The 26,719-nt window shown below is 39.2% G+C and overlaps 1 protein-coding gene across 4 annotated transcripts in view; it reads left to right on the top strand.

The window, feature by feature from the left end:
• Nucleotides 1-26,719, top strand: part of IFT88 (intraflagellar transport 88) — a 111,090-nt gene that overhangs the window by 60,492 nt on the left and 23,879 nt on the right. For all 4 annotated transcript variants that reach the window (XM_039255418.1, XM_039255407.1, XM_039255432.1 and 1 more), the window contains 7 exons: nucleotides 1,613-1,799; nucleotides 3,388-3,496; nucleotides 5,742-5,892; nucleotides 6,693-6,808; nucleotides 16,901-16,953; nucleotides 18,856-18,921; nucleotides 22,124-22,230. In XM_039255418.1, the coding sequence (XP_039111349.1) occupies nucleotides 1,613-1,799; nucleotides 3,388-3,496; nucleotides 5,742-5,892; nucleotides 6,693-6,808; nucleotides 16,901-16,953; nucleotides 18,856-18,921; nucleotides 22,124-22,230 (789 nt within the window). The remainder of the gene's footprint in view (nucleotides 1-1,612; nucleotides 1,800-3,387; nucleotides 3,497-5,741; nucleotides 5,893-6,692; nucleotides 6,809-16,900; nucleotides 16,954-18,855; nucleotides 18,922-22,123; nucleotides 22,231-26,719) is intronic.

Genomic DNA, 26,719 nt, shown 5'->3' with positions numbered 1-26,719 from the left:
AAACGTGGCTTGTCCATACAATGGGGTATTACTCAGCTATGAACAGGAATGAAGTACTGATGCATGGTACAACACGGATGAACCTTGAAAACATATGCTAGGTAAAGAAGCCAGACATAAAAGGCCGCGTGTTATATGATTGTGTTTATTATGAAATGTCCAGAATGAACAAATCCATGGAGATGGGAAGCAGATTAGTGGCTGCCAGGGCTCAGAGCAGGTGAGAGAAGGGGGAGTGACTGCTGATGGGTACAGGATAATTTTTGGGGGGTGATAAAAATATTCTAGAAATAGATATTGGTGATGGTGGTACAATTTTTTGTGAATGTATTAAATGCCTCAAAAATGTACATTTTTATGACCTGTGAATTGTATCTCAGTTTTTTAAAAGTTCATTCGGAGAAGCAGTCACTGTGACTATCACGGGAGAAGGGACACGGGAACCAGAACGTACACGGTGGTGGAGGGGCTGTGGGTGACGCCGCAGGAGGGTCAGGGGCCGAGAGGGCCGCCCGCGGTGTGTGAGTGCGGCGCCGGGCACGACCAGCGGCCACGTGAAGGGGGACTTCTCGGAGAGACCTGTGGGAAGCGGTTGCCTCTGCACAGCTGCCTCCTCTGTGGGTCCAGAGCCAAGCCCCGTCAGGGGTCAGGACACTGTGGTCAGCAGGGACGGCTCGGTTGGGAAGAAGGGCCAGATGTGGAGTCAAAGTGAGTGAGGACAGGCTGGAGCCCACAGGCATTTCTGCATCAGTCCTGCAACTGATGACGAGAAAAAGGCCTTCCGAGAGTAAAAGCTGCCGCTCCGTGTGTGCATTGCACATGTCCTACAAGTTCCTTTCAGCCAACTCCAGACAGGAGCCATACACGGAGGGGGTTCTGGGAAATCTGGTTCCTAAGCTGAAGCAGGCTGGCGCAGATGCTGGCACAAAGGCTTCGCTGTTTGGAATTGAGAGGTCCGTGCATGGCGGCAAGGCCCTTTGGCAGAGGAGACAGAAGACGGCTCATGGCTAGAAATGCCAGACTTAGTAGGTGACGCAACCCATGAGATGGAAGGGCAGAAAGGCTAGTGACGCCTTCATAGCGAGCTCGGTGCTTTAGGTGTGGGAAGCACAGCACTGCAGTTGTGGTGTGACGTTGGGACATTCACAGTGGAGCCGTCTGACTCTTGATTCTGATTCAGGTCATGATCCCAGAGCGGTGGAATCGAGCCCTGCTTTGGGCTCTGCCCTGAGTGTGGAGTCAGCTTAAGACTTTCTGTCTCCTTCTGCTCCCCACCCGCCGCCCCCTCCCCAGCTTGCACGCACTCCCTCTCTAAAATTAAAAGCAAATAAACAAAAAAACCCAATAAAATAGAGCCACTTACATGAGGTGTTGTTATTCAAACCATGAGACTGTGGAGAAGTCAATCATTAGAAACTTGGGTAGCTGAAAGGGCATGATGATTAAAAATCTTTCGTACAGTAAGCCTGTCAAGACCAAGATATGTAAAATATTTCTGTTCATCATATTTGTAATCTCAGAAAATCTGCTTGTCGTGTCTGTAGTCCAGAACAGTCAGTAACGATATTTGATAGACCCCAAATAATTTGTGTGTGCTCTGTACTTTGTTTAGGAAAATGAACTTGCACAGGCCAGCAGCTATGCAGATTTAGCTGTGAACTCTGATAGATACAATCCCTCAGCTCTGACTAATAAAGGGAATACAGTTTTTGCAAATGGTGATTATGAAAAGGCAGCTGAATTCTATAAAGAGGCTCTGAGAAATGATTCTTCTTGTACTGAAGCACTTTATAATATTGGTAAGTAAAATAGGCAGAATCGCTTTGTTTTCTCCTTTACAATTTTCTTCTTTTCTTTTTTAAAATCGGCTTAAAGAGCTCCAGTCGATTAGTGGAGGAGACCAACTGACTTCCCAAATTCCTGCTAATACTAAATATCCAGCTTTTGCCAAACTGATAGGTGGAATAAAAACCATTTTCTTTATGAACAGTTTCAAACAAAAAAAATTGGACAGGAAAATACCTATGTCCCTTACCAACGATATTTAATACATTTTAACACTTTGTCATATTTACATCAAGTTTGGTTTTTAATCAACGAAATGTTATAAGGCCTGAAGGCGCATCTTACTCCCTTCCCTACCTGTCAAGGTCGCCTGAAATGGGCGTCATTCCTTCCTGTTCATGAGTTTGCACCGAGACAAACACATGTTGTGTTTCCGCTTCTTATCTCTTGGGTTATTAATGAAGTTTCTTTTGAAGTTTTCTCCCTGCATAGCTGTGTTTTGCTGGGTTTGGCTTGCTTGTTTGTTTTACCCTCTGTGTTTCATGTCATCAGCTTTCCTCGGATGTCTGTCTTCTCGAATTTAGGAGTTTGCAGCTAAAACCTGAGGGGGATCTCTGAGGCCACAAGTGAGATTGCTGCGTTGGCCTGCTGCCCCGGGGCCATCTGTCTGATCTGCGTGGTTGGGCAACTGCCCGTTAGCCAACTGATCCCACTGGATCCTTCCTCCCCGAGAAGAGTCTTTAATCTCCTGCCAGACACAAAAGGAAGACCTGGCTGGGTTGGGAGGAGAGGAGGCCGGGAGGAATTAGCCGTGTTAGATGGAGTCAAGGAGAATTTAAAGTCGTGTTGGAGCAAGGGAGGGTGTGACCGTTTGGGTATCTGGGGAAAGAGCAGAGGGAAGTGAATAGCAGAGGCCTTAATGCAGATTTCTTGCCTAGATATATATTATTTATTCTCGTTATAAGTTTTAAATACTTTTCCTCGTCCGTTGCTTAGCTTTTAACCAGGTCATTTCTTTTGTCAGACAGTTTTTCTAATTTTATAGAGTCAAATTTGGCTTTTTGAAAGTTTGTGGCTTGATTTGTTTATTGCTTTACAAAGCCCTTCCCTACCCCAAGATTATAAAATCATTTTCCTCTATTTTCTGTTCATATGTTTACATCTTTGTTTTTTCTGTTTAGTTTTAAAATAAGTTTTGTATTCAAAACAGGAATGAATTTAAAATAGGAATCTACGTGTTTTACTTCTTGTGCAGTCGGTTGTCCTGGTACCATTTCTTACCAGTCCCTTCATCCCGGTTGAGTTTCAGTGCCCATTAACTAGGTTCTGACCCGAGTCAGTTTCTTAACTATGCATTCTGCTCATCTGCCGATTCCTGTTTCCCCACCGCGCTTTAAAATCACTATAGCGTTACAGCATGTTTTGGTATCTGGCAAACATAGTGGAAAATCCCCTCCCCTGCCTTGTTCTTTTAAAAAAGAAATTCTCATCACCTTTCTCTTCTGGATGAATATTTACATATATTAAAAGATTTATCCTGTGACTTTGAGAAAATTACTACCAATAATAATGCTTATAGCTTTTCTTTTCCTTCTTTTTAAGGCCTTACCTATAAGAGGCTAAACCGGCTTGATGAAGCTTTGGACTGTTTCCTGAAACTTCATGCAATCCTGAGAAACAGTGCCCAAGTTCTTTACCAGATAGCAAATGTGTATCTTGTGTGAAAAACCCGAGGACAGCTATTAATTCACTCAGTTGGTGATTGAGTACCGGTCATTAAGTAACCTTAGCCAATGAGGTAATTGATGAGGATGATATTTTAAATTCTGTCAGATTAATATATGATAAAAATATTATTTGAGTGATACTGTTTTATTTTTTAATTTCAATTCTAGTATTTTATATTTTATAAGATTTTTTTATATTTTTAAAAATTAATTCCAGTATATATAACATAATATAATAATATTATAATATATATTACGCGAGTGTTATATTAGTTTCAGGTGTACAATATAGTGATTCAACAACTCTCTATATTATTCAGTGCTCATCATGGTGAGTGTACTCTTTAATCCCTATCACCTGTTTCACCCATCCTTCCCACCCACCTCCTCTCTGGTAACCCTCAGTTTGTTGTCTGTAGTTAAGAGTTTGTTTTTTGGCTGACCCTGTTTTAAAAGATCATTTGCATTATACAAGGAATTATTAAAAGATTAAAACTATTATTTCTTAATTTGGGGAGGAAATAACTGAAATACTAATTGAGTACAGATGCTTAGTACACATAAGCTGTTCATTGACTATAGGTTAGATTATATTATCTCTGAGTCTTGTAGTGTATTTTTGAAGCAGTAACTTACTGTTTAAAAGGAAAATATTTTTTATTACCGATTAGTACTGCTGTTTGAGTTTGGTCAATTTATCTTAATTATTTTAGCTGACACATAGGCTTAACCAGTATAACTCTCTGAAGGTCTTTACCCTACAAAATTAGCCAATAGTTTATGAGTTCACTCACTTATTCTGTTCATTCAGGAGTCATTTATAGGCTATGTGCTGTCTGTGCCAGTATTATGTTTAGAACTCTGGGGAATGTTGAAATAGAAAACAGTTCTCCCATGTCAATTTCTTCTACAACTCCTGGCTTTCTTTAGTTTGGGTTTTTTTCCCCTCTGCCTTTGGTTGGAAAAGCAGAGGTTTGTTAATGTTTTGAATGCCTTTGAAACTATTTGAAAAACATTTTAATTTCTGTATTTTAAAAATAATCTTTCAAAACAACATTTGGGAAGAGTTAAAATCTTCTGTAGGTTTTTAAGTTACCATTATCTTGATACAAGTTTTGTTTTTTTAATGTTTATTTACTTTTTGAGAGAGAGAGCGAGCGAGCATGAGCAGGGAAGGGGAAGAGAAAGAAGGGGACAGAAGATCTAAAGCATGCTAGACACTGACAGCAGTGAGCCCGATGTGGGGCTCAAACTCACGAACAGTGAGATCATGACTGGAGTTAAAATCAGAGACTCTCAACCAACAGAGCCACCCAGCCACCCCTCTTGGTATAACTTTTTACAAATGTTAGGGAAAAGGAAGTTATGGGGTATACCTAAGTGCTACCTGCTCTACTTTTGTTAGGGTGCATAAAACAGTTTTTAATAAAACTATTTTTAGAGCAGTTGATTTCATGCTTATTCCTTTTAGCCTTTTTGTTTTGTCCATTTAATCTCTCCGAAATTGCCACTATAATGATCTGATACTGCCCAATTCATGATCTGTTTGGATTCAGTTAAGCAATTGATATTTTTAAAGCTGTTTCAATCATTTTTTTATTTTTATGTTTCTTTTATGATATCACATTTGTCATCATTAAAAACAGAAGATTATTTTTCAATAAAGCTTTAGATTGGAATATGTTCATTTCATTGAGATATTTAATGTAAAAATAAATAGTAGTCAGTAAGTATTGGTGTGAATAAATTATTTGAGTGTATGCACAGGATTTACTGCACACTTGCTACAAAAAAAGAACACCCTACTTTGGGCTTATAATCTAATTGGAGAAAACGCAAAAGAAAATACATGGAAACTCTTCCCTTAATAATGTTCAACATATTAAGAGAAGTAGAATAATTGAACACAACATTCAGGCATTTTTATTGAAGACAAACTTTGTATGGTGCTTTGAGTAAAAGAGCAAACTATTAATTCTAGAAATTTGGGAGTTGAACTCAGTGGATAGTAATGAAGCAAAAGGAAGGGCAAGTTGTATGTGGAACATGAGTGTTATTTATGGTACTCCATTTTCATCCCCATCCCTGAAGAAGTCCAGAGTCTAACAGTATTAAATAGCACATGACTAGAGGCTAATACATATTTTCATTGTAATGTTGTTTTTAGGTTTGCTTATTTATTAATGAATTTAGAAAAATTGTGTTATCCTTAACTAAAATTGTCCCAAGATATGAATTAATGGAAGATCCCAATCAAGCTATTGAATGGTTAATGCAGCTAATCAGTGTTGTTCCAACTGATTCTAGAGTTTTGTCTAAACTAGGAGAATTATATGATAGTGAAGGAGATAAATCCCAAGCATTTCAGTACTACTATGAGGTAAGTATAATTTTACTTTCCTTTTTTACCTTTTAACCTTTTAAATATTGTTATAAAGCAGTCAGCAGAAAAGAAAACAAGTCAGCAGACCTTTTAGTTTTTAAAATTTAGAAATGTTTACTAGTCTTTAAATGAATAATGATTTACAATAAAATAAAGCATTTGTGAAATATAAAATTTTTTAATAATTTTAGTTAAAAATGAAATTAAAAGCACACATTCATTTTCCCTTGAAGCATGATTTTCATCCTTTTTAAAATTCTATTTATGGGGCGCCTGGGTGGCTTAGTCGGTTAAGCGTCCGACTTTCGCTTAGGTCATGATCTCGTGGTTCGTGGGTTCGAGCCCCGCGTCGGGCTCTGTGCTGACTGCCAGCTCAGAGCCTGGAGCCTGTTTCAGNCGCGTCGGGCTCTGTGCTGACTGCCAGCTCAGAGCCTGGAGCCTGTTTCAGTCTGTGACTCCCTCTCTCTCTGACCCTCCCCTGCTCACGCTGTCTCTCTCTCTCTCTCCTAGAAATAAGTAAAACATTAAAAAAAAAAAATTTTTTTTAAAAAAATTCTATTTATTTAATTTGACTCGGATCATCTATCAGTACATCAAAAAGTTATTTATAGATAATTAAAATGTATATCAAGTAAATGTTTTCTAAATCTTCAAAACATAAAGTGCTTATGACACCTCATGCTTTTTTGTTAAGAAATTTCGTATTGGATAAATTAACCATTCAATAGGTCAAATATTGAGGTATAAATTATACATTGCCACTGATGCTGTATTGTCATGTTCCATATTTTTTCTAGTCATATAGGTATTTCCCCTCCAACATTGAAGTTATTGAGTGGCTTGGAGCCTATTACATTGACACCCAGTTTTGTGAAAAAGCCATTCAATACTTTGAAAGAGCTTCTCTTATACAGTAAGTAATTATTCTGATTTCATGTTTACTAAAATGTCTTGTGTTGGGATTTGATTTTATCTCTAAATTAGAGTCTGATAAACGTATTACGTTCCTGAACAAATATTAATGAACATTCATGCATTATTTCTATTAAAAAAATGTTTTAATATTTATTTATTTTTGAGAGAGAGAGAGAGAGAGAGAGAGAGAGAGCGTGAGCAGGGCAGGGGCAGAGAAAGAGGGAAACACAGAATGTGAAGCAGGCTCCCTGAGCTGTCAGCACAGAGCCTGACACAGGACTCAAACTCATGGACCGTGAGATCATGACCTGAGCCAAAGTTGGACAATTAACCAACTGAGCCACCTAGGTGCTCCTTATGCCATTTTCTTGAATGATGTTCCATTTATTTGGTCTTTATTATGTTAAATATATTACTTTTTTATGCAAAAATTAAAAATATTTAAGTTATTTTTCTTTATACATTTTTCTTACATTTTAGCAAACAAGTATTATTTCTTTATCAGAAAATGACTGACTTGGTCCTAGGACAGGTTTCATTTCTGGAAGAGTCCTAATAGAAATCAGTTGAGTTGTTTCCAGTTTATAATCAATTCACATTGTATATTACAAATTAAACCTTTTTTAGAGCACGCAACTCTTTTTTTTTTTTTTTTTAATATTTTTTATTTATTTCTAGGAGAGAGAGAGAGAGACAGCGTGAGCAGGGGAGGGTCAGAGAGAGAGGGAGTCACAGACTGAAATAGGCTCCAGGCTCTGAGCTGGCAGTCAGCACAGAGCCCGATGCGGGGCTCGAACCGCGAGATCATGACCTAAGCGAAAGTCGGACGCCCAACCGACTAAGCCACCCAGGCGCCCCTCGTTTTTTTTTTTTTTTTAATGTTTATTTTTGAGAGAGGAGAGACATCATGAGTAGGGGAAGAGCAGAGAGAGAGGGAGACACAGAATCCAAAGCAGGATCCAGGCTGAGCTGTCAGCACAGAGCCTGATGTGGGGCACAAACCCACAAACCGCAAGATCATGACCTCAACTGACTGAGCCACCCAGGACCCCAAATAAATAAGTGTCCAACTGTGGCAGCTCAGGTCATGATCTCACAGCTGTAGCCCCATGTCAGGTTCTCTGCCATCAGCACAGAGCCTTCTGTGGATCCTGTCCCCCTGGGACCCTGCCCCACTCATGCTCTCTCTCAAAAATAAACATTTTTTAAAAATAATGTAAAGTTTATTTATTTATTCTGAGACCGACAATGTGCGTGAGTGGGGAAGGGGCAGAGAGAGATTTTTCTAAGTTTATTTATTTTGAACGTGCATGCGTGCAAGAGAGAAAGAGGGAAGTGGAAAAGATAGAGAATCTCCAAGCAAGCTCTGCGCTGTCAGCATAGAGCCCAACACAGGGCTGGACCCGACGAACCATGGGATCATGACCTGAGCTGAAACTGAGAGTCAGATACTTAACCAACTGAGCCACCCAGGTGCCCCAAAACCTTTAAAAATTTTTTAAAATAAAGTAGGAGTCAGCAACAACTCACTACCACCCGTTGCCTGTTTTTTATGGCCTGAGAGCTAAGACTGGCTTTAAACCTTATTAAGTGGTTTAGAAAATAAGAGTATTTGTGTCATGTGGAAAAAAAAAAGAATGGGGCACCTGGGTGGCTTAGTCGGTTAAGCGTCTGACTTTCGCTTAGGTCATGATCTCGCGGTTCGTGGGTTCGAGCCCCGCGTCGGGCTCTGTGCTGACTGCCAGCTCAGAGCCTGGAGCCTGTTTCAGTCTGTGACTCCCTCTCTCTCTGACCCTCCCCTGCTCATGCTGTCTCTCTCTCTCTCCTAGAAATAAATAAAAAAAAAAAGAAAAAAGAAAAAAAAAGAATGATGGAGAAATTAAGACATTTTCAGATAAGCAAAAGCTGAGGGAGCTTATTACCAGTACAACTACCCAACAAGAAACATGAAAGGGAGTCATTTAGTCCAAAATGAAAAGACTAGACAGTAACTAGTAACTCCAAGACCTAAGAAAAAATTAAAGAGCACTTGTAAAGGTAACTTCATAGGTAAATATAAAAGTACAACACTTTGTACTTTTGGTTTGGCTTATAACCTCTCTTTTCCCTATATGATTGAAAAGGCAAATACATGAAAGAATGCACAGAAAAGGAATGATGGGATTCAAAATAGTACACTACAAAAAATCAACTAAATACCAATAAAGGGCATTAACGGAAGAATTGAGAAACTAAAAACATGTAATACACAGAACAAGTAGCTAAATAGAAGAAGCAATCATTCTGTGTCAGTAATAACAAATAGAAATATATTAAACTTTTCCAGTAAAAGAAAAAGATTTACAGATTCAATAAGAAAATCAGTATCCATCTATAAGCTATCTACAAGATATTGAATAAACCCACAATTAGAAGAAGAAAGGAAATTATAAAGATTGTATCAGAGGGGAGCCTGGGTAGCTCATTCGATTAAGCATCTGACTTAAGGTCAGATCATGATCTCACAGTTTGTGGGTTCGGGCCTCACATCAAGGCTTTGGGCTGACAGAGTGGAGCCTGCTTCAAATCCTCTATTCTCTCTCTCTGCCCCTCCCCTGCTTGTACTCTTTCTCTCTCTCTCAAAAATAAACATTAAAAAAAAAGATTGTATCAGAGATAGAGAATAGCCAAACAATAGAGAAAATCAATAAAACCAAAAGTTGATTCTTTGAGAAGATTAATAGATTTGACACATCTTTGGGGCACCTACGTGGCTAAGCATTAGTTAAGCAACCAACTCTTGGTTTCAGCTCAAGTCATGATCTCATGGTTTGTGAGTTTGAGCCCCACATCAGGCTCTACACTGACACTGCAGAGCCTGCTTGGGATCCTCTGTCCCTCTCTCTCTGCCCTAACCCAGGTCACGCTCACTCTCTCTCTCAAAAATAAATAAATTAATTTAAAAAAAAAAAGACTTTACACATTTGTAGCTTAGATTGATGAGGAAAAAGGGAATATTTAAATTACCAGAATCAGAAATGCATGGTCATTACTACCAGTCATACAGAAATCAAAAAATTATAAGAAAACTCTATGAACAGTTGTATGCCAACAAGTTAGTTGACATAAGTAAACTGGACTAATTCCTGGAAACACCACAATCAACTAAAACTGACTCAAGAAGAAATAGAAAATCTGAATAGACGTGTAACTAGGAAGGAGATTGAATTAATTAATCAAAACTCTTCCAACAGGAGTGCCTGGGTGGCTTAGTCAGTTAAGCGTCCGATTCCTGATTTCGGCTCAGGCCATGATCTCATGGTTTGTGAGTTTGAGCCCTGCATTAGACTCTATGCTGACAGTGTAGAGCCTTCTTGGGATTCTCTGCCTCCTCCTTTTTCTGCCCCTTTCCCTCTTGTGCGTGCGCTCGCTCGCTCTCTCTCTCTCTCTCTCAAAAATAAATAAGTAAATATATCTTTTTAAAAAATACTCCAACAATGTTGGGGCACCTGGGTGGCTAAGTCAGTTAAGGGTCTGACTCATGATCTGGGTTCAGGTCTTGATCTCATAGTTGTGAGTTTAAGCCCCATGTTGCACTTTGTGTTGGGCTCTGCACTGGGCGTAAAGCCCACTTAAAAAAAAAAAAAAAATCCAACAGAGAAAATCCCCAGACTAGATGGTGTCACACTGGTGAATTCTACTGAGGTGGTTGATTCTGTGTGTCAACATGACTGGACACTGGCTGCCCAAATTAAGCATTATTTCTAGGTGTGTCTGTAAGAGTGTTTCCAGATGAGACTAACATTTGCAATGATGGACTCAGTAAAGCTGATTGCCCAGCTCAGTCTGATACTCATATGGAATCTCAAGGGATCTCGAATAACCAGAACAATTTGAAAAAGAAGAAAGTTAGAGTTCTCATACCTTCTGATTTCAAAATTTGCTACAAAGCTGCAATAGTCAAAACAATGTGGTATTGATATAAAGACAGACCTACAGATGAATAGAATCTAGAACTCAGAAATAAGCCCTTGTGTATATAGTAAATTGATTTTCAAAAAAGGTGCCAAGACCATTCAATGAAGGAAGGACAGTCTTTTCAACAGAAGGTGCTCAGAAACGTGGATATCCTCCTGGGAAGGAGTGAAGTTGGACCCTTGTCTTACACCATATGTAATTTAATTCAGGGGCATGCAGGTGACTCAGTTGGTTAGCACCCAACTCTTTATTTTAGCTCAGGCCGTGATCCCAGGGCTGTGGGATTGAGCCCGGGGTCAGACTCCAAGCTCAGCATGGAGAAGACTCTCTCTCTCTCTCTATCCCTCTCCCCTGCTTGGGTGCACTCTCCTTCTCTAAAATTAAAAAAAAAAAAAAAACCTTAAAAATGGATCAAAGACCTAAATATAAGACTTAAGTATGAAACTCTTAGAAGAAAACAGGGAGGAAAAGCTTTATGCCGTTGGATTTGACAGTGATTTCTTAGAAGTGACACCAGAAGCACAGACAATAAAAGAAAAAAATAGACTTCATAAAAATTTAAAACTTTTTTACATCAAAGGACTCTATCAACAGAATGAAAAGACACCCCACATATTTGCAAGTCTGTATCTGATAAGGGGCTATATCTAGAATATATAAAGAACTTCTATGATTCAATAACAATAACAACAAAAAACAATTTAAAAATAGGCAAAGGATTTGAATAGGCATTTCTCCAAAGTAGGTATACAGATGATCAATAAGCACATGGAAGTATGTTCAACATCATAAGTCATTAGGAAGATGCAAATCAAAATCACAGTGAGACACCACTTCACAGCTTTTAGGGTGGCTGTTATATTTGAAAACAGCAACAACAAAATAACATGTGGTGGGTGGTTGAGTACCTGGAGAAGTTGTAACCCTGTGTGTTGTTGGTGGAAATGTAAACTGGTGTTTTATGGAAGACCATCTGGTGATTCCTCAGCAGTCTAAACTTAGAATTACCATACGATGCAGCAATTCTACTGTCAAGTATATACGAAGGAATTGAAAGTGAGACTCAAACAGATATTGGTTCGCTCATATGCATAGCATTGTTCACAGTGGCCAAAAAGGGTAAACAATCCAAGTGCCCAACACTGATGAATGGACAGGCAACAAAATGTAGTTGTATACATACAATGGGATATTCAGCCATCAAAAGGAATAGCATTCTGATACATGCTACAGCATGGAAGGACCTAGAAAACATCATACTAAGTGAAAGAAACCAGACACAGAGGAACAAATATGGAGTGATCCCACTTGTATGAAGTGTCTAGAATGGGCAAGTTCATAAAAACAGATAGTATATTAGACGTTACTAGAGTTGGGGGGTGAGAAATGCAGAGTTATTACTTAATGGTTGTGGGGTTTCTGTTTGGCTAATGAAAAAGATTTTGAAATAGTGGTGATGATTGTACAACATTCTGAATGTAATTGATGCCACTGAATTGTATATTTTAATCATAATTTTTACAAATTAATAATGTGATGAGGTGCCTGTGTGGCTCAGTTGGTTGAGCATCTGACTCTTGGTTTTGTCTCAGGTCGTGATCTCACAGTTGATGAGTTCGAGCCCCCCATCGGACTCTGTGCTGATAGCATGGAGCCTGCTTAGGATTCTCTCTCTCTCTCCGTCTCTTTCTGCCCGTCTCCTTCTTTCTCTCTCTCTCAAAATAAATTAATAAACTAAAAAAATTAATGTGATATGCCAAAAACATTTGAATTATACAGTTTAAATGGGTGAATTATATGTTGCATGATTGTATTTCAGTACAACTATAAAGAGAGAATACCTACTATGATTTCATTCATGCAAAGTTCAAAACCAGCCTAGATCAGTATTAAAAAGTGAGGGTGATAGTTGCCTTTATAGATAAAGGAGGTAATGTTGGGTGTGTAAAGGAGCCTTCTAGGGTGTTGGCAACATTCTGTTTCTTGAACTGTAGGATAATTACGTGAGTGTTCACTTTATATCAGTTTTTTGAGCTGTATAGTTAGTTATGTTTTGTGTGCTTTTCCATATGTGTTATACTTAACAATAAAAGATTTAAAAATTAAAGAAAAAAGATAATATGAGCAAAGAAAGACAAGACAGCCCTACACTGAGGAGAGCCATTTGGAAATGTAGGGGGAGGGCCATTTTTAGGGTCATGATGGTGGGGAAGCACTGTGAGCACTAGGTAGGCAGCCACCAGGGTGGTAAAGAGTGATGTGTAGAGGCCTGTGCAGGGAGCTGTCTCACCCTAAACGCCAGTAGCACCTTCACCAAATGCTGCATTAGGACATGTTAATAGGGGGGCGCCTCGGGGGGTCAGTCGGTTAAGCATCCGACTTCAGCCCAGGTCATGATCTCACAGTTCATGAGTTCAAGCCCTGGGTCAGGCTCGGTGCTGACAGCTCAGAGCCTGGAGCCCGCTTCAGATTCGGTGTCTCTTTCTCTGCTCCTCCCCGGCTCATGTTCTGCCTCTCTGTCTCTCAGAAATAAATGAAAACGTTAAAAAAAAAAAGAACATGTTAATAGTATGATTTTGTTCCTGAGATTTAATCTTAAAATTCTGAAGTCTTTTCTCTGGGGCCATTCGGTGTATTCAGAGAAACATCCTCAGATTTGCCTCAGGCATATGTGCCTGGCTGCAGCCATTCCAGCAGCTCAGAGGCTGGGCTGAGGACCTCGTCCAGAAGCAGACTCTGCGTCATCCTGCAGTCCGGGCCCCTGGCTGGGGCCTTCCTGAGCAACTCCTGAGGCTGAGGGGCTATTACCTGGCTGTGCAGAGGGGGCATCCAGCTGCTTCTCAGTCACATTTCCGGTCTGTTTTCCTTGTTACAGTTTCATGCTTTACCCCTCCTTCCTCAGTGCTGGTGATCCCTGTTCTTGAACATTTCTGGTGATTTGCAAGGAAGATCTGAGCACCTCTCTTCTGTATGCTGTTTGCAGCACTTGGGTTTTACCTTTCTTTGCCCTCCTGAAGTCGGTTTCCACTATTTTTTTTTTAATCCTTCATCCGTCATTTGTATATGTTTTTATATGGTTTGAGTTCCATCTGAGATAGTGTTTGAGTTTATCTTTCTTATTCTCCTTTTTGGGGAAGGTTAATTTCCAGAGACGACATTGTGCAATAAAATCCAGAAATCATGGCTCTTATGGCATACTTATTCCAAATATGGAGATAAAAATTCTTCCCTGTGATAATTTTCAAACTGCATTCCTCATTGCTTCCTGGAAGTGTGACATAAGGGACTTATTCAGGATATTATGCTGGTAAATACTATTGGGAGAATTACCTTAGGCATAGGTTACCTGTGTCTCAGTTTCTTTTCCTTTTTTTTTTTTTTTTAAATATTTTTTATTTATTTCTAGGAGAGAGAGAGAGACAGCGTGAGCAGGGGAGGGTCAGAGAGAGAGGGAGTCACAGACTGAAACAGGCTCCAGGCTCTGAGCTGGCAGTCAGCACAGAGCCCGACGCGGGGCTCGAACCCACGAACCGGAGATCATGACCTAAGCGAAAGTCGGACGCTTAACCGACTAAGCCACCCAGGCGCCCCACAGTTTCTTTTCCTTGAAGGTGAACGGGTAGAATGAATTCCTATCTGAGGCCACTTCCACTTCTAAAATTTCATAATTCTGAAAAGCCAAGTCAATACAGATTTTAAATACATAAAATTTTTAGTTTTTTTATACTGTGGTAGGCAATTTATAACCAATTTGCTAGGTGGGGGGTGTTTTTTTTTTTTATCACTATGTCTTAAATGTGCTGTCTATAAAATAGTATTTTTTTTACTTTCAGGATTGAGGAGAGGAGTAGGCATTCATTGAAGAAATAAACTTGGCTTATTATTTATAAATTAGGCTCAGATGGTAAGACAGATAAAAAAGACAAACCAAAACAGTTAGGCTAGTTTGCTTTTGTGCAAAACTCTCCTGTCCTATGTTAATAGTGTCTGGCTCTCTCCAGTCCTATGAGTTTCAGTAGGAATGTGGCAGCTTAATTCTGAAGGTTAATAAAACAAACGTATCTCATGCCCTAAAGCCATGTCCTCATAGCTTTGTTACATTTATTATATATGAAAGCTTACAGACTGTAATAACGCATAAAATCCTTTGATGATCATACGCATAAAATCAGTGCCCGATTATGTATGCCAGTGGAAACAAGCAGCATCTGTAGTTACGATCCACTAGAATTAGTAACCCAGAATGTTTCCTAATACCTTATTAACACTAAGTCGCTGAGCCCTATTCTTCCTCTTTACCAGGCTACTTTAGTGGTTGAAAATAATTAATCCATTTTCCACATGAGGATACACACATATTCTTGCACACACTATTTTAACAACTGCTCTGGTGGCTGTTTTTTAAATTTCCCAGTAGGTGGCATTCATGAAATAAGGCTTTCCTGAGGAAGAGAAAAGAAGTGGTTGTAATAATAACTAATGTTTATTATTTAGAGACACTGTTATTTAATCCTCAACAACTACTTTACAAAGTAGGTGCTATTACAATTCCCACTTTGGAGATGAGTAAACCCAGGCATAAATTTAAATAACTTATGAAATTAACAGAATTAATAGTGTACCAAACTAAAAATCATAATCCCAACCTTTCAGGAAACTATAAAGATATGTACTTGAATTTGTAAATGAGGCATTAATGATTAATGGTCACCCCAGTATATATCAGGCATCATGCCAGGTCCTGCCCCCAGGAGTTTATAGTTTAATAAGGTGTTCGGAAACATAAATAATAACGCAGTATAATAAATGCGGTGCTAAAGAGATTCCGGGATGCGGGAAGAGGACTTGGAGCCGTCTAAACTAGTCTCGCAGGGAAGAGGCAACGAGGTTGGAACGAGCCTCCAAGTGGAGGTGACGATGTGTGCAAAGGCCGGAAGTGTAGGAAACACGGTGAATGCAGGGGGGTTTGGTCCCCGTTTGGATCTGCTGTAGCATGAAATGCTAGGCGGGGCCCCGGAAGTGGACTTGGCGAGGCGGCACAGGCTCACGGTGGATGGGCTGGATCAGGACCTTGGAGTTACCGTGCAGTTGGAGGGGAGGTGATGCGTTTTAAAGAGGGAAGTGATGTGGTTAGGTATGTGTTTTCTTTAGATTAAGGTGGATGGCTTTGTAGGGAGTGGATCTGAGGTTACGTAGCTTGACCAGGTAGGAGGGCTGTGATTTAAACAGTGAGGTAACAAGACTCCAGAGCTGGTAGGTGTGCCATCAAATTGAGTCCGAGCGAGGCTGTCTGTCTTTGAAGCCATCAGTAAATAGAAATGAGTCTAAAAATAAATGGGAAGCACATTCAATTATTCCCTAGTCTTTGACTTCTTCAAATCTTGTTTTTTTAGGTATTTGTAATGTAGTCTTTAGAAATCCTGGTCATTATTATTTATTTTAGAAAAGAAATTAGGGGCGCCTGGGTGGCTCAGTCGGTTAAGTGTCCGATTCAGCTCAGGTCATGATCTCACAGTTGGTGAGTTCAAGCCCAGCCTCAGGCTCTCTGCTTTCAGCCCAGAGCCCACTTTGGATCCTCTGTCTCCCTCTCTCTGCCCCTCCACTGCTTGCTCTCTCTCAAATAAACATTTTTTAAGTCTTTTTTTAGAAAAGAAATTCATTTCTTTTTAAGAGGAAAAAAGAATGAGTATAGTTCTTTTTTTACTCTATCTTTAGTTGAAGCCTAAGTGTTCAAACACAAGGTCAACAATTGCCTCATGGGTACGAAATTTGTAGGCCTAAATTTCCAAGCCTTAGGTACTAAGCCAAAGTATAAGATTATGGCAAAGGTAATGATAATGTTTAAAATAGAATGCAGTGGTCTTTAGCCAAACAGGTTAAGTGGTTCACACAAAATCTAAATAAAGGTATGAACCAGACTGAAGGACTCTTAAATTTTCTAAAATACATATGATAGGTAATAATGAAGGAAATTATATATATGCTATTTTCAATAATAAAGATTTAATCAAAGGTCAAAATATTTGGAAAAAACGTATTTGAAAGATAGTACAGATATGTAGCTTTAGAAAACTGATCGTCACAGATTATGTTTGTTTCATCTCTGATTTCGTGTAATGTATTTGTTTTCTAGGCCAACACAAGTGAAATGGCAGCTGATGGTAGCTAGTTGTTTCAGAAGAAGTGGTAAATGCTTTAATTTTATTCATTTTTTTAATGTATTTTGCTTCAGTCTTTGGGTAATTATGCATAGAACTGTGTTCCAACTGCACATTTGTTTATTAAAACATTAACTTTTGCTGACTAACGTATTTGAAGCCTTATATGAGAAACGGTAATTACTACATACAGAAACAAGTCATGCTTCTGAAATGGGTCTTAATCGTGGATTCCATCACCACTGTTAACAGATTCATTATTTTTCAAAGCTGACATGCAATCATTTGGATATGTTAAGTCCCAGGAAGATAGGCATTGTGTGCACATTAGTTTATATTTCCATTTTCTGTTCACCTAACTCTAAGCAGCCTGTGTGCTCTACCAGATCTCCATCTCCTACCGACAAGGCTGAGGAGGGCCCGGACTGGAACAACTGGGGCTGTATTTTTTAGACCAAATCCTATGGGGCATCTTCCTTTGTGCTTTCAGTTAACTTTTTTTTTTAATTTTTTTTTAATGTTTTTATTTATTTCTAGGAGAGAGAGAGAGACAGTGTGAGCAGGGGAGGGTCAGAGAGAGAGGGAGTCACAGACTGAAACAGGCTCCAGGTTCTGAGCTGGCAGTCAGCACAGANAGACTGAAACAGGCTCCAGGTTCTGAGCTGGCAGTCAGCACAGAGCCTGACGCGGGGCTCGAACCCACGAACCGCGAGATCATGACCTAAGCGAAAGTCGGACGCTCAACCGACTAAGCCACCCGGGCGCCCCATATTAACTTTTTATTACATCCTGTGCTGCCAACACTTGTCCTGAAGTGTTGGACTAACCGTGGAGTGAATGATAGTGTTGACTCTTATCAGAGATTAAGGAATGAGATAAACGGTAACAAATTTGTGATCCCTCTTGGAGAGGCTCCGAATGATCCAGGAAAATAAATTCCTCAGTCCAGGGGGAGCACAGATGGTGCCAGTGTTAGCAGCGTTCTCCTCCTGTTTTGTAGGAGGTTTCTTTCTTTATGAGCTCCTCTAGAAGGGCGTCAGAATATGTACACAGGCGTCCTAAAATCATTTAGCTCATTGATCTTTGCTGTTATTTCCTGTGGGACATACAACCTAACTATATATTATACATTTTATTTATATCAGCATGAGTTCTGAATTACCAGCGTTTGTTTCTGGGTCAGTCACATGTAAAGTGTGCACATATAAGAGGTGTTCTGAGTGATGTAAGATAGAAACTTCCTTGTGTTACTGAAGTACTGATTGGAAGATAAGCCGATGTAAACTGAGGCCTGCCTCTGTCACGTGGACTTCACACCGCACTCTGGGAGGGTCAGCGTGGCTGGCCCTCGTGTATAGTGGGGCCTGTTGAGATTCATCACTTGTTTACCGAGATCTTAGCAAAGATCTTTGATCCAAAATTATTTTCCTGTTCATTGTTGCTGTGAAGCTAAATTATTGTATTATAAAACAAAATGCTTTCTATAAATTTTTTAATGTTTCAAAATAAAAACTACGGAGAAAGATTATTTTTCATCTTTTCCAACTAAGTGAATGACGTTGAAATTAACGTTAATCACTTAGATTAGTTTTAAAATTGTCTGTTGTTCTTCTGAACTAATGTTTAATTTTTCGAAAGTTGAATAGATCTTAATTTTTGACACTGAAGTATTTATTTTAAGCAGTAGAACTGAGTTTCAGCCATCACCCATTTACTTTCGCTCAACCTCTTTCTCAAATTTCCTTTATCTGTACATTTTCTTCCAGAAGTTATATTAAGAATGGCTTATGTATGCTTCTGGCAAACATGAAAGTGTTTTTACTAAACCAGTTAGTGGTACCAGTGTATTGGATTAAAATTACTATTTTGCTGAATGTCATTAATTTTTATAATCTGTGAGTATGGTTTTTTTCTCTTTTTTTATTTATAGGTAACTACCAAAAAGCATTAGAGACTTACAAGGATGTTCATAGAAAATTTCCAGAAAATGTTGAATGTGAGTTTACATTTTGTATTTTTGAACCTATAGGTTCTAACTCTTTATTGCCTTATGTATAATGTTTGCTATGGAAATTGCATATACAGCTACCAGCCTATAATTTGTGACACATGTTTATACATGTGATTATACGATCAGAAAATTTGACTATGCAAGTACAAAAACATAGAATTCAGTTTTTGATGGATTTAAAAATACCACTGGGTTCTCTTCAGTAGTGAACAGATCTGTATGTCAAAGTTTTATGAAATTTGAAGAATAAATTTCGGTTTATTATTGATTTGTTAAAGTTCTTAAACTGTGATGTTTTTTTAAAAAGGCATTTTTAACTGGCTAGTATGAAACTTTTTGAGGTTGAAAAATACTTTTATTAGAGTTTATGAAAATAGAACAGTCATCTTGACGATATGGATAGCAAATGAATTTTAATGTTATTTTAAGTTTAAAAGATTATGTTGGTATTTTACTTATTTTCCTTTGGTGAAGTTAGCTTTGTAGAAAATAACTCTTTTCTTCCCCCATCTTGTTGCACAGTGGGTTTGATGTAACCTAAAGTAATGATGTGAAGTATTAATGGGAGTACCAACCACAAAATCATGATCAAGAAAAATACAAAATAACCATAGTCACATGCCACACACTCCCGCTAAAGGTATTTGGCTCTGAATAGCCTTGCAGCTAAAAGGAAGAAAAAATGTAATCACTTATATAATCTTTTCTATTTACGAGGAAACAAAAGTAATTCCTTGGGAAGGAGAAAACATTTTCCAACTCTTCACTTGTGTGGCGAAGCGAACAGAGACAGTAGATAAGATCGTTGGGAGCCGCAGCAGCGCCAGAAAATAAAATAACACGTTTGAAAAGACTTTTTAATTGTCCTTCAGTGACAGGGAACACTAAACAATACATTTCGTTCCACAAGACTAGCCTTTTCTGTGTCGAGCTATCCGGCAGCCCAGCCCGCCCCAGGGATGACATGTACTATTCCTTCCTTAATATTTTTCTCCGTTTGGCTTTTGTGAAAGGTCAACAGCACAGGGCTCAGAATTAATGGCCTTTGGTAGCAGCCTCAGGGCAAGGACTTCTCAAATGCTGATTAGAAGCAGATTTGTTAGCTGACAAATGCCATCAGGAAACAGGCTATGTGGAATTACTTGTAAAACTTTAAAAAGCACAGATTTCTAGCCCAACCTACAGAGATTCTCATTTAAGTTTTCAGTGGACCCAGAGAGCTTTCATTTCCTATTTCTTTCTTTTTTTTTTTTTTTTTAAAGCTTTTTATGTGAATCTTAATCTCAGTTACTTTGGGAAACTTGGTGATTTAGAGATTAAGTGAGAGGTAACAGTAATACCTTTCTATGAAAATGAAGCAACCGCAAGCAGTCTGCCAGGCAAATGTATCCCCTCTTTGGCACCACTGACATTTGGGGCCAGATAATTCTGTGTTGTGGGAGGCCATCCCACGGAGTATAGAATGTTTTAGCAGCTTCCCTGGCCTCTAACCACCAGATGCTCATAGCGCTTCCACCTCCTCCTTATGAACAACAGAATGTCTCCAGACGTTGCGGATGTCCCCTGGGGGACAGAATTACTGCTGGTGGAGAGACGCTGCAGCAGCTATAGCGCCTCTGCCCGGGACCAGCAGAGGGACAGTCTCTAAGCAAGTCCAGATTTCTTTCTTTCTTGTTGTTTTTTTTTTTTTTAAGTTCCTTGATTTATTTTGAGAGAGAGAGAGAAACAGCACGCACGCAGGGGAGGGGCAGAGAGAGAAAATCCCAAGCAAGCTCTGTGCTGTCAGCAGGGATCCTGACGCTGGGCTCAACCTCAAGAACTGTGAGACCGTGACTTGAGCTGAAATCAAGGGTCAGATGCTTAACTGACTGAGCCACCCAGGTGCCCCCAAATTACTTTCTGTATTGAGAATTTAAGATTCACTCTAAGGGGCGCCTGGCTGGCTCAGTTGGTAGAGCATGTGACTCTTGATCTTTGGGCTGTGAGTTCGAGCTCCATGTTGGGCGTAGAGATGACTTAAAAAATGAAATCTTAAAAAACGAAATTGTTTCATTCTAAAAATTAAATGAATAATCATCTATGCCATAGGGAATGTTCAAGATGCTTTTGGCCTGGATAATTTTTAAGACAAATATAATTAATAGTCTACCTTGACTAGAACTATTGAAAAAACATTTGCACCCATGTATGGTGTCATTTTGAGCACAGTAGGTTCTGATAAACCCAACAGGATAATACATTCTTAAAATATATTCTTCACTTATCAAAAACTGACCTGGTATAAAGAGTTGAGAAGGCACGCTAAGTTTCAGAGAACATCCACCAAGACAATGACTTTTATTTTACATTAAATATTCCTCAGGGACGTCTGGGGGGCTCAGTCGGTTAAGCGTCCAACTTGGGCTCAGGTCACGATCTCACGGTTTGTGGGTTCAAGCCCCGTGTCGGGCTCTGTGCTGACATCTCAGAGCCTGGAGCCTACTTCAGATTCTGTGTCTCCCTCTCTCTGCCCCTCCTCCACTCACACTGTCTCTGTCTCCCTCTGTTTCTCAGAGAAAATAAAGGTTAAAAAGATTTTTTAAAAAATATTCCTAAACGATTCTTTGAGGATGGGCAGGTACGAGACATAATTAAGCATTATTTGTACAGTATATGTAAATTACCTCCTTATTGTGAATTATTAAGACAAATGTACACATAGGCAATTTATATGATAATTAATCTTTATATGATATTTAATCTTTTAAATTATTTTAGTACTGTTCCTTTTGCAACATTTTAGTGGCCATGAATTGCTGACTAACTTACAGATTCTCACAGAGCAGAGCGATGCTACACTGTTGGTAGTACGGCGCTGTTCCAGCTCTGCGGTGTGGCCAAAAGTGAGACAGACGACAGCTCCTAGGAAGAGAAAGACAAAAACAAAAACAAATATCTAATGTATTAGTAGCTGTAGGTGGTGTGGCCCCTCCAGGGGCGGACAGTGGGGAGAGTCCTCCTTGCAGGTCCTCTTTGAGGGAAGCCCCGTTCTCCCAGGGCCGGTGAGTGAGTACAAAGTGTAGGGTAATTTTTGAGGGAAGCAAACACTGTGAGCATCATTCCTCCTTGTGTCCCAAAAGACTGAGTTCACTGACTTATACTTTCAACACCACATTAATATTTTTCTACAACTGTTTTTACCGTTTAGGTCTGCGTTTCTTGGTTCGTCTCTGCACAGATATTGGATTAAGAGAAGTTCAAGAATATGCAACAAAACTTAAGAGATTGGAAAAAATGAAAGAAATAAGGGAACAGGTATCTCATATGGTCCAAAATCTATTGTCTCTTAATTTTCAAAATGTCAACCTTCGGTAGCTCCGATGACTGATGCTGGGTTCTTCTATCAGTAAAAAAAAAAAAGTTGAAATTTTTTTTCTGCTGTGGCGTAAAGGAGAAACAACTAAAATTCTAGTTTGAGGATAAAATCTATCAAGAATCAATTTTTTTTAAGTTTATTTATTTTTGAGACAGAGAGTAAAGCAGGAAGGAGCAAAGAGAGAATGAGAGAGAAAATCCCAAGCAGGACAGCATGGAGCCCAACTTGGGGCCCATCACAGGGCTCGATCCCACAAACCACAAGATCATGTCCTGAGCAGAAATCAAGTCAGATACTTAACCAACTAAACCACCCAGGTGTCCCAAGAACCAATTCTTAATAGGAGGAAGTGCAATAGAGTCAACATACTGTAGTGGATGGTTACTCACAGACAAATCATTTCCACAACACAAAATAACTTACAGGTTAATTTATAGAATTAATTTCAATTGGAGGGCTCTGTGGCCCATGGAAATTAAGAGGAAATTATATAACAATAGTACTTTTTCTTTAAGCTATTTCATTATGTAGTAGACAATGGCTCTGAGAATAATATTAATATACACGGAGGCCTTTTAAATTTTATTTCTGTGTTTTGTGCAGTATGTGGAATAATAATGTTCTTAATTTTACTTTTTTTGATAGAATAGTCTCCCCTAGGTTTGAGCCTAGAATATTTAAAAATTTAACATAATCTTTGAATGTCTGCCTTAAATAGAAAGAAAATATATTCTTTAAGGTTAGACTTTTTCTAACCTTAAATAGACCAAATTCCATATTTGCTTTTAAATTATCAGTTATAAAAAGGTTATGAACATGACATAGATTTTTACCTTAAAAACCCTATAAAATACCAAGTTGATGTTAATGCCATGCTACGGTAGATAGTTGTTTAAAATCTGCTATGAAGATCAGTTTACTACCATATGCCCATTGCCAAATTAGGTAACCTGTGTGAGAGTTTTATAAAATTAAACAGGTATAAATGAAAGTTCCAGTTATAATTGTCATCATAATCACTATTAAATTTGTTTCATTAAGAAGAATCCAAGAGAAGTATATATCTCAAACCGAGAACATTCTTTGGAGCTTATCATTATTGTAAAGTTACTTAGTATAGAACCACGGAGGGATGTGGAAAGGGTCAAATTCTTCAGACTTCCTAAGTTTCACCATCGGGAGTTTAAGTTGATACTGAACAGAGAAGTGTACACAACTAATACAAGTTATGGGTCACACGTAACACACTCTCACAACTCTCACCACTCACAACCTTAAACAGGATGACTGGCATGTGCGCTACCATCTTAGTAGACTTTGGTGTTGACGCGCTTTACACAGTAAGTAGCAGCCTTCTAACTCCTGGGCCTTGCCTTGCACTTAGCTCACGAAGGGTCACAGCTCCAGCTGTAGGAAACCCTGATTCCAAGGAGTCCCTGGGAAATGAACTTGAGGGGTAAAGACCAAAATTGCCCCCTTTAAAGAGATGCAGAGTTGCTTTTACACAATTTTCTTATCGCTCAGGTTCCCCATGTTTACGTGTATCAGGTTGATATCCTGCTCTGGTTTTGGTCTTTACAGTGCTTCACCTTTACAGCGGCGGCCTGTCTCCCTCTGCCGTTTCTTCCCCCTCATCCTCTGTCCTTCATGCAGCCTCTCTCTGGGTGGTGTTAAACTCTTTCTTGCTCTGGCTGACTGTTACGGCTAATATTCTTGTGGACTGTTGGTTCTTAGGACTATGAATGAACATGTGAATTACACCGCGACTGCTTTTACTTTCTGATTAGTACTCAGCAGATTGATTCCTCTTCCATCAAAACATTTATATATAGTCTACTTGTATCTGTTTCTCTCATATATCTGACATCCCTACAGTGTCCTCACTAAAATAATTCCCTAATGACTTAGTTAAAGAGTAGTTTAGTAAAATCATATGAGTTACTATTGATGCATTTAGATCATCCAGTGTTTCTCTTACTTATTTACTCCTATTACTCATGTCTACCTGTGCTTGAGCAGTGCCTCTGCTCTCACTGTCCTCTGCATAAACCCCAAGGTCACTTAGATATCTTCTCTCATTATAGCTTCTTCTTAATATAGTCCCTTAAATGTTACTGCTTGGGGCACCTGGGTGGTTCAGTCGGTTAAGTGTCCGACTTTGGCTCAGGTCATGATTTCATGGTCTGAGGGTTCAAGCCCCACGTTGGGCTCTGTGCTGACAGTTCAGAGCCTGGAGCCTGTTTTGGATTCTGTGTCTCCCTCTCTCTCTGCCCCTCTCCTGCTCGCTCTCTGTCTCTGTCTCTCAAAATAAAATAAAGACATAAAAAAAATTTTTTTTTAAAGTTACTGCTTAATCTTTCTTGTGAGTCAAAGTCACAGTCCTCATCCACAGAGTACTCTCTTTTCAGTGCTCTTGAAATCAATTTCTCTATTCTTTAGTATTCGTTAAATCTTTCTCACTTACGTTTTGCTTATAAATACAAAGTGGAGGGACGCCTTGGTGGCTCAGTCGATGAAGCGTCCGACTTTGGCTCAGGTCATGTCTCACGGTTCGTGAGTTAGAGCCCCCACATCAGGCTCTGTGCTGACAACTCAGAGCCTGCTTTTGATCCTCTGTCCCCTCTTTCTCTGCTCCTCCCACACTTGCTCTTTCTCTCAAAAATGAGTAAAAAAAAAAAATCAAATTGGAGGAGAAAAAATAGTGGAAAAAGAAAGGTACTTGGAAGAAGAGACTAAAAGAATTCTCACTATTTGAATGTTAATTTCTCTTTTAATTGTTGTGTATTCCATTTCAGTTTGTGCTTCTTAGATTGTGAGCCCATGGGGCAGAGCATTGTGTTTCCTGGCTCGGTAGTACATAAAGCAGTGTTAGTGATGAAACAAATTATAATAAATAAACTTCTGAATTAAGAGCACTCTGCTTTTCTAAACTTGAACTTAAAATTTGTTACTTTTTCTGTGTGTTTCTTGTTTAGAATCTGTCCCAATGCGGAAACTTAACATTTTTCTATGTAGTTAGAATTTCTTAATGTAATTGTTGTTAAGGTCTGCATAATACAGTCTACTATTATACAAGTAGGTATGTCTTGATTTCTTGAGACACTTATGCAGTTAGATATCTTTCTTAAAGTTGGCAACTCTTCTATGAGCAGCATTTTGCTGTTTCTCACTGAAGAAGAGCACTTTCATATTGTGAACTTAAGACGGTTTGTGAATTAGACATGTAATTGAAAGCAGGGAGGGGCACCTGGGTGGCTCAGTCCATTAAGCCTCGGACTCGACTTTGGCTCAGGTCATGATCTCATGGTCAGGAGACTGAGCCCTGGGCTCATGGTCAGTCGGGTGCTGCCTGGGATCCTCTCTGCCCCTCCCCCGCTCGCTCTCGCGCTCTTTTGCTTGCTCTCTCTTTCTCTCTCAAAATAGATAAACATAAAAAAGGAAAAGGAAATCACATCAAACCTTTACCTAGAGCTGCTGATAGGAATACAAAGTTGACCCCCAGGCTTCACTGGAAGGACCCTTTCCTCTGGAAGTGCTGATAATGGTAGAGGTTCGGCAGCACAATGGGAGAGAAGTGAAGAGGCTGAATGAGTGTTTGTGAACGATGTTAGCACTCGTCATGGTTCTGGTTACAGTTTCCCTTTAATTCCACTTGAGAACCTCTGCTTGACTAGACACTAAAACAGCACCAGCTAACACTTACTGAGTGCATGACAAATACAGCCCCTGTTGTGAATATTTTATGTGCATTAGCTAATTTAATCATCTCAATAGTCCTATGATGTTGGGTATAGTTTTATTAGTACTTTTCTTTGACAGATGAGAAAACTGAGACCCAGGGTGGCTAAGCAACTTCCTCTAGGTCACACAGCTTTTGGGGGTAGACCTAGACTTCAAATCCAAGTTCCTAACTACTGGGCCTTACTCCTTTATGAAAAGTAGGGAAATGGATGATTCAGATAATTATATAGTTCTTATTTTTTCTGCACTCAAAAAGTTGGTAAATTAAAACGTACTTTGCCATCAGCTCACCCTAATTTGATAGGATGGAGCCTCCAAATAGTGCTATTCAGGCCTGGTCTGCAGACCAGTAGAGGCTCAGAGTCACTTGGGCACCTCTTAGAATTACAAAGTCCTGGGCCCCATCCCAGACCCACCCAAACCCTATCCCAGAGTTAAATTCTAGAATCTGTGTGTGTGTGTTTTAAAACAAATTCTCCAGGTATTTTTATATTCACTAAAGTTTGAAAAGCACTTGTCTAGAGTTTATGTTCCCACAGGGTCATCATGCAAATGATCAAATACCTGCTCAGGATATGGAATCTGATTTAAGGGAGGGAGGGCAGGAAATAGATATTAAATCAGATCATGGATTTCTAAAAATTGTCTAAAATGGAAAAGGGTTTATGTAGACCTAAGAAAGAAAGA

This window comes from Hyaena hyaena, unplaced genomic scaffold (assembly GCF_003009895.1).
Source record: "Hyaena hyaena isolate Hyena2069 unplaced genomic scaffold, ASM300989v1 scaffold_11, whole genome shotgun sequence".
Lineage (NCBI taxonomy): Eukaryota > Metazoa > Chordata > Mammalia > Carnivora > Hyaenidae > Hyaena > Hyaena hyaena.
The sequence above is the reverse complement of the archived record's forward strand: the minus strand, read 5'-3'. Positions and strand labels throughout refer to the sequence as shown.